The following is a 6,891-nucleotide window of genomic DNA, read 5'->3' as shown; positions in this document are numbered from 1 at the left end:
GATGAACTTGGCAAATGACGGGCCAGCGAGAGAAAGAGAGACAATCAGAAAGGCAGAGACAGTGCGGCGACAACAGATGTACGAACACACATTGCGCTTTAAAACATTAAATTCCTCCACGTAAGTACTAGAAATGAGTACCATTAGTTGGTTGGTTGGTTGGTTGTTTGTCGTCGATTATGATAAACGCAACGTTTTGTAATGATTGCAAAGGAATTGATTCTCGGTATCGGATTGTGGTGTATATGTGCTTCGTAAATACGTTAAGGCTTCAGTTGCTGCGCGGTGCACGCGCGCGTTGTGTTGTGAATATCAATAACAGCCCTTGACCAAATAATCGTTTTTATGGCACGTGTTGTTTCTGTAACCCAAATATTGTAATTCCTCTGCTCGGTGCCTATGGTATGGAGCCTGATGTGATACGAGGATTCGCGGGAAATCCATTTACGATAACGCACCACTCCCGTCACTCAACGTTTCGATATCGTACAGCTTGAATCCAATTTGAGGCATCGCGGTGCGGTCTCCACCGGTCTGGTCGTGTGTGGTCGTGCATCATCAAACAAAGATAAAACATCAAATAAACCCAGAACACCGCCACAACCGGTCGGTCCCGGCAGGTGTTGATGCTAACAAACCCGTTTCCGGTGCGTTATGCAATCCGTTGGCTGGTGTTTGATTACTTATACACCTTCCTGCGGTTAGTTTTTAATGCTTCGCTGTAGTTGTTTTTTGTTTTTGTTTTATGGAAAACAGTTTTTCCACTCTCATCGTGATGGAAATTTGAAACTTTTCTTTCATCCCTAACTCCCCTCTGTGATGTACATTTCCATTCCGTTCGGATTTCGATTGGTTTATTGGTTTTCGAGTTGACAGGCCGTCCAAACCGGATACCGGAATGGCCGGAGACAGGTGGTGCAATTAACACGTCAACGTAAGGCTACAACTTCGCCAACACAACGGGATGATTGTTTCGCACGAAAGCAACCGCCGGTGGTGCCTCGGGTGTCTGCACTGGCCGGAAGTTGTTGACGATCTTCTTGGTGGTATCCTTGGGACAGGCCTGAAGCTGTCGGAACGCAGCCACCTGGGCGCTCGAAACGTAAATCGGCGTTTTGTACACCAACCAAGTGACACTCTCGAAGTAGGGCGGTGTCGTGAGCGAACCACGGTAGGTGTAGTAATGTCGATTCAGCTCCTGCATCCCGATCCAACTCAGACAGTCCGCGTCGATATCAACGCGTTCGTCGGGCTGTGTGATGTGCCGCAATCCTGCAACAATCTTCCCGAACGCCGGACAGTCCTCGGTACCGTACGCCTGCACGAAGAACCCGAGCACGGCCAGTCCATCCGGTTTGTCGACGGCCTCGGCGAAGCTGGCATACTTGGCGTTGTAGTGCACGGCGTGCGCCTCCATCGAGTAGGTGCTACCCTCTAGCGTGTGTTCGCAACCACTGCCATCTTCGTTGCCCCAGTGAAAGTGAAGCTGCTCAAAAATGTACTTGTTGCTCAGCACGCCTCCTACGATGAATGGCCGGAACGGGCGTTCGGTGAATGTTATCTGCGAGCGAGAATTACACGATTAACGCCACCATCACCGCACTGCTAATGGGGCGCTAGCGCCCGTCCACCACTTACCATGACCGATGATCCGGTGTTGACCATTGACGCCTTGCCCAATCCATCCCAGTGGCCAAAGTAATCGAGCGGTTGCACCCCATCCGTGATCACCGTACGGCGCTGGTTGAGAGCAATCGGGCTTTGCACATTCTTCGCCATTTCGGTGGCACTCGAGGGTACGTTGAGGGTAAAATTAACGCGGTGCGCCACACTCGTTGCGGAAAGTTTGCTCTTTGTGCGGCCACACTCGGCCACTGCGTCTGAAGATAGAGCGCAGCTGTCAATTTTGACCACTGATCCACATCGCACTTGAGCACGAGCATTACCGTCGCCTACTGGAACCATCTTATCTCGGGCTTATCGGTAGCGCGGATGAAGATACCTTCAATTTGGTGAGCTGTCTGTAAGTGAGAGCACCGAACCACCGAAGCATAGAACGTGACCGGCTAATCAGTTAAGCCTCGCGCCACAGCCAAAGGCTTACAAAGGCATTTCGAGAATAAATTGCGACCGTGACCACCGATTACAGGTGGTGGCGCAGGTATTAGCAACAGCACGTTTTGTGGACAAACAACAAACACCTTGTACAGGGTTTTGGCATTGGTCACTGGGCCAACGTTTTGTATCGAAGGCCAGCTCCTGCAGCTGCGTATCAGCGTTATCAGAAGAAAGTGTACTGGGCCACCGGTGTTGACCGGTTTGGAGCCTGTAATCTTTTTTTCACTAAAGCTGACGCTTCCATTAAGGCTGCGAGGGCTGGCTATTGCAGTTTATTTTAAGATTGTGCCCTCTGGTATGAGTTTTAAGGTACTGTCGTGTATTCTTTTGCCGGAAAAAACCGGAAATCGAAATATTTATTTCAATATTAGTTTATCTTCCAGAGCGAAATGCAAACCCCAACTATTTCACAAGACCTGCCCTAGTTTGTAATGTTTGGCATTTTAGTTCTTCGGCGAAACTTTCCACCGTCAAACCGTAGGTCGCGACATTAGCACAGTTTAATTTGCATCAAAGCCGGTTCATCGTGGCACTAACTTGTGATTGCCGCATTTTCGTTCCATAATTAACGATAAGGATAATGTTGTTTGAAAGATATAATTATCCGGTGATCCGTTGGCCGGGCAGCACCGTCAACCGGGACTAGGCAAAAGTTTCTAGGCCCCTCCCCCCCGTTCCTTGCCACCACTCCGGTGTGGATAAGTGGTGTGACGCAGCGCAAAGCGAACGCGAACGGACGATTTCGCAGAAGCAAAGTTCCAGGAAGGAAGATTTAGAAAATTGGATACGGAATTGCAATCATGGCGCTTACACTCATCTGCAAAAAGGGGGAAGATGCACTGCGGATGTGCGGCTACATTTCTTGAGGAATTTAAGTGCAGGCTTTGAGCCGGTGCCGCAGTGACCTACTGAAGGAGGGGCAGTAAAGATTCCATAATGGCTCGTTTTAAGAGGAACCACCGGAACTTGCTTCAGTTATAGGGGAGCGAAACGGACAGTTTTTGATGCAAATGACAGAAAATCTGAGGTTGAGATAATTTAAAGTTTCTTGTTGTTCCGCGTAAAACGGGGAAAATGTTATAAAGTGCATCACTAAAGGACGCTAGGGTCAACAGGGCATTAATGAAACAATTAAATTTAGGTTATTTTCCCGGCATCAAAGAGCGGAAGCACGATGCTTGATAACGATATATTATTCGTTTCATGAATACAAAATTTGACCTTAACGGCAGGGATCAACAAACGGGAGCGAAAGTTGTGCTGAACCGAACGACCCAGTTCCGCCTAGATAAACGATCTTTCAAAGATACACGGCGCAATTTGGTGACCAAATTAGTCAACCATGCGCACGGGTACATGGATGCGGTTATCTGGAGTTTGTTGTCGGAAAAAGGTTAATTACGTCCGGGTGGGCTAGGTAAATATTAGGTTTAAAACCGTATTTCAGGACGTTAGCATGCACGGTCTCGCGGGCCATCGCCGGAGTTGTGGTGGTGATGGTAATGAATTATTGATAGGGTAACTCGCTGGACCTCCTCCTCTTCCTACCTACAAGTAGCCATTAGGTTCAGGCACTGAGCCTCTTAAATCTGTAACATGCTCGTGTAGGCCACAAAATGGTGTGTTATTCGCGATATAGCCGCTAAATTACCGCTAAGTGACTGTGGTTGCTTGGTTCTGGGTCCGGTTATCGCTGGTAACCAACACGGTTACAGATTTTTTTATTCCGTGGTGACCATCGATCCAATTTCATGCAAAGTGGATGATTAAGGGCTTAGGTGTAGTACTGCGAAATGATGAATATGTTTGTGTGTTTTATTAATGCAGAATAAAGTGTTTTCATTACGCTCGCTGTGCCACTTGAATCTCATTTTTCAATGGAATTCGTCCATATGCTGGGACATAGAACGGTAAAGTTTCCCCAGAATTATGTTATTTCATCGTATGTGAATACAGAATCCATGTATTTGGTAAGGTAAATTATGATACTGAGAAGCACATAAAATGGAACAGGTACATAACTTTTCTAAACTTGTCCGAGTTCTGTGACACCTCCGGCCAGCTCCGGCTTAGATGTCGTTGAGTAGTTTACGGTCTTTCTATACTTTCCACGCCATCGCATCGTATTTTGGCGGCCTAATCCAGAGGCTGCATAAAAATGGTTCAACAGATCCGCTCCGTTACATCAATGCCAAATGAACCGCAAGAAAGCTTAGCGTCACGATGCCAACGAGCTCGCAGCTCGCAGCACGAGTGCGACTGGAGTGACCCCAATGCATTCCTTTCCTGTAACGATAGCAACCGGGCCAGCCGGATTACGATGGCTTTACTGCACGATGCCCATGAAAGGAGAGAATCATATCTTACCACGCATCTGAAGTGCACCATCACCACCACCACCAACACCACCACGCACAACGCGTCCGCTGATACCACAATGAGCTTTTTATGGAGTGCAAAGGCGTTTCTTACGGCGCTGGGAGAAGGAGCGAGTTAAGCGACCCTTGGGGACTTTTTATAACTCTATTTTGGTTCGTCTGAGCCACTTCACAGGTTAACGGACTCCTGGAGCGAAGCAAAGACCATTGCGGTGGAGGATCAACTCGTGAAGCCTTTCTTCTTGGGTATTTCGCTCGCTGTTTTCCTTTTCTGTCCTCTCTCTCGGTTCAAACACCGCACGTTACGGTCGCCGGTTGGCCATTTCGGTAGGCAATGAGTGCACCGATCCCGGGCCCCGTATCCATTTCTTAGAAAACTGGTCAAGATTCTAATCATGATAAACAAGGTTCAAGCACTGGACGTAAGTCTTCTGGGCTATTACCTTCTCGTCATTTTAAAGCACAAAGCGGGAGAGGGTGAATTTTATTTTCGAACGAAACTCCACTTTCATGGCCACGCTCTTTGCGGGACAAGTTTGGGCATCGGAGAGTTCGCAACGTAACCGGTGGGATGGTGTGCTGCACGAAAGCGCACTTTTCGTTAATAATTTGTGCCTGTGTGTCCGTTTGTTCTCGTTGCCACAGAGAAACACAGCCAATAGCATTATATTCCTTCTTTCGTACCTCGTATTTTAAATGAAGCATCGAACGTGTTGTCGGCAACACCAACGTGGTGCACTATTCAGCTCCTTATCACTTCCAGTCACGTAATAGTGAAACTTTCACCTCTTTAGGGAGAAAACTGTAATAAACACGAAACGATCTGGGTATCAGCGAGGAGACCAAGGGCGACCGAACCAACTCCTCGTTCCCGGAAATCTCATGAGCGGTGTATTGTGTCCGCTTGGCCGGAAATAGTTAATGAATGAGAGGCGGCTGATTAATGGTTTCGATTAAGAATACAAAGTACTATGCCCAGTGTCCAGATGCGAGGCCAATTGGTGATGATGGTGTGATTCTCACGGTTTGTTCTCAGGTGACTTCTCTACACTACTCTCTGATGTGGAGCTGCTGATTTGAGACATACTGATACAATCCTGCTTTGGTAAATGGTTGCAACACATTTGAGAAGCGTTTTGAGGTAGCAAGAGCTTGAGGCAAAATGTATTCGTGACAGTCAAGAGCAAGCGGAAATGGCAATTAATTAAAAGCTCCTCGGGGAGTTCTCCATGTTGCATGATGGAAAAATGTTCACACACAGCATGCGGTGACGGTAGCGGGATGAGAGACAATCGTAGCAACCGTTGCTCGCTCGGAAATCGCAAACAAATGTCAGTCCCAGCGGTTCCGCGAGTTGTTTGAGGAGCGCAAGCACGATGGCAAGTGCGCGTGGCATCCATTCGACCGCGAGTGCTAGGAGTGGCCATCGGAAACCCGCTCCACCGACCAACCGTGAGCTAACGGTGGGGCTCGTCGGTGCGATAGTTCGTTTTACACTCGACATACCAAATGCCCTCCTGGGGCCGGAAGAAATCACTTCTCGACAGCTGCTCATCTGGTTGCGGCCAATCGTCGAGAAGCTGGGTAAGCTGATCGAACGAATCCGACACGTGTGTCAACAAACGCAAACCGAATCCGGCGAGGCCGCGGGGCAACCACCACCGACAACCAGCGCGTCCGGACCAGCATCCGGCTTCAGTCATCCGCTACACCGCTCGACACCGGTGCTGAGTGTGGAGAACAACGTATCTGATGTTAGCGGTGGGCCATTGGGGCCGTCCGTAGGCACCGGCCCGTGCCATGGTTTGGCCCAGCCGACGGAAGACACACCGTGTCGAAAGGTTTACATCCAGCGGGATGGTAATTACGCCATCCGCGAAACTACCGAAAGGCGTGGACCGAGTGGCACATTTCAGCGAGTAACCAAAACCATCAGCGGACCAGACGTCGCCATCCTGATGAGCATTACGAGCCAACTGTCGGAGCTGCCGGCCCTGACGGTGGATCGACCGGTGGGCGAGTGAGGCGCGAGCTGCCGCCCCGATTCCAAGATAAATTCGTTGATGGGAAAGCATTTAATGTAAGCGGCTTTTTGGGACGCTTTATGCGTGGCAGTCTGGGAATCAAATTTTGTTGTTGCTGTTGTTGCAAACTAACTGGTAACCGTGTTCTGCTGCTGATTTCATTTACGAGCAAGCATTTTTATTCAGTTTCAATTTTGAGCAATTATTAGATTCCACTTACACCCCCGGCACATTAACAATCCGTGAACCGGAATCTGGAGTCGCATTATCGCAAGAATTCATGATGTTCGGTGAGCAAAACGCAATAAATTAAATCAATTTAAAACGATAATGAGAACACATTACCTTTTTCCGATCCGACAGATCGAACG

General features: G+C 48.6%; 2 protein-coding genes across 2 annotated transcripts; one reads left to right on the top strand and one right to left on the bottom strand.

Moving 5' to 3' along the window:
• Nucleotides 1-866: 866 nt before the first annotated feature.
• Nucleotides 867-1,965, bottom strand: LOC126576876 (carbonic anhydrase 2). The gene is made up of 2 exons (XM_050238178.1): nucleotides 1,639-1,965; nucleotides 867-1,561 (listed from the first exon to the last, which is right to left on the bottom strand). Exons 1-2 carry the CDS (start codon nucleotides 1,963-1,965, stop codon nucleotides 941-943), a joined length of 948 nt encoding a protein of 315 aa, XP_050094135.1. The 3' UTR covers nucleotides 867-940.
• Nucleotides 1,966-5,872: 3,907 nt separating this feature from the next.
• Nucleotides 5,873-6,521, top strand: LOC126576875 (uncharacterized). Its single transcript, XM_050238177.1, has one exon. The coding sequence runs from the start codon at nucleotides 5,873-5,875 to the stop codon at nucleotides 6,518-6,520; it is 648 nt and encodes a 215-aa protein (XP_050094134.1). The 3' UTR covers nucleotide 6,521.
• The last annotated feature ends 370 nt before the right edge of the window (nucleotides 6,522-6,891 follow it).

Source organism: Anopheles aquasalis, chromosome 3 (assembly GCF_943734665.1).
Source record: "Anopheles aquasalis chromosome 3, idAnoAquaMG_Q_19, whole genome shotgun sequence".
NCBI classification, from domain to species: Eukaryota; Metazoa; Arthropoda; class Insecta; order Diptera; family Culicidae; genus Anopheles; species Anopheles aquasalis.
The sequence above is the reverse complement of the archived record's forward strand: the minus strand, read 5'-3'. Positions and strand labels throughout refer to the sequence as shown.

Excerpts from the sequence above, each read along its gene's own strand:
- LOC126576875 (XM_050238177.1), top strand. The coding sequence starts at position 5,873 with ATGGCAAGTGCGCGTGGCATCCATTCGACCGCGAGTGCTAGGAGTGGC.
- LOC126576876 (XM_050238178.1), bottom strand. The coding sequence starts at position 1,965 with ATGGTTCCAGTAGGCGACGGTAATGCTCGTGCTCAAGTGCGATGTGGA. Across the intron at positions 1,562-1,638 it reads ACACCGGATCATCGGTCATG|ATAACATTCACCGAACGCCC; the intron begins GTAAGTGGTGGA and ends TCTCGCTCGCAG.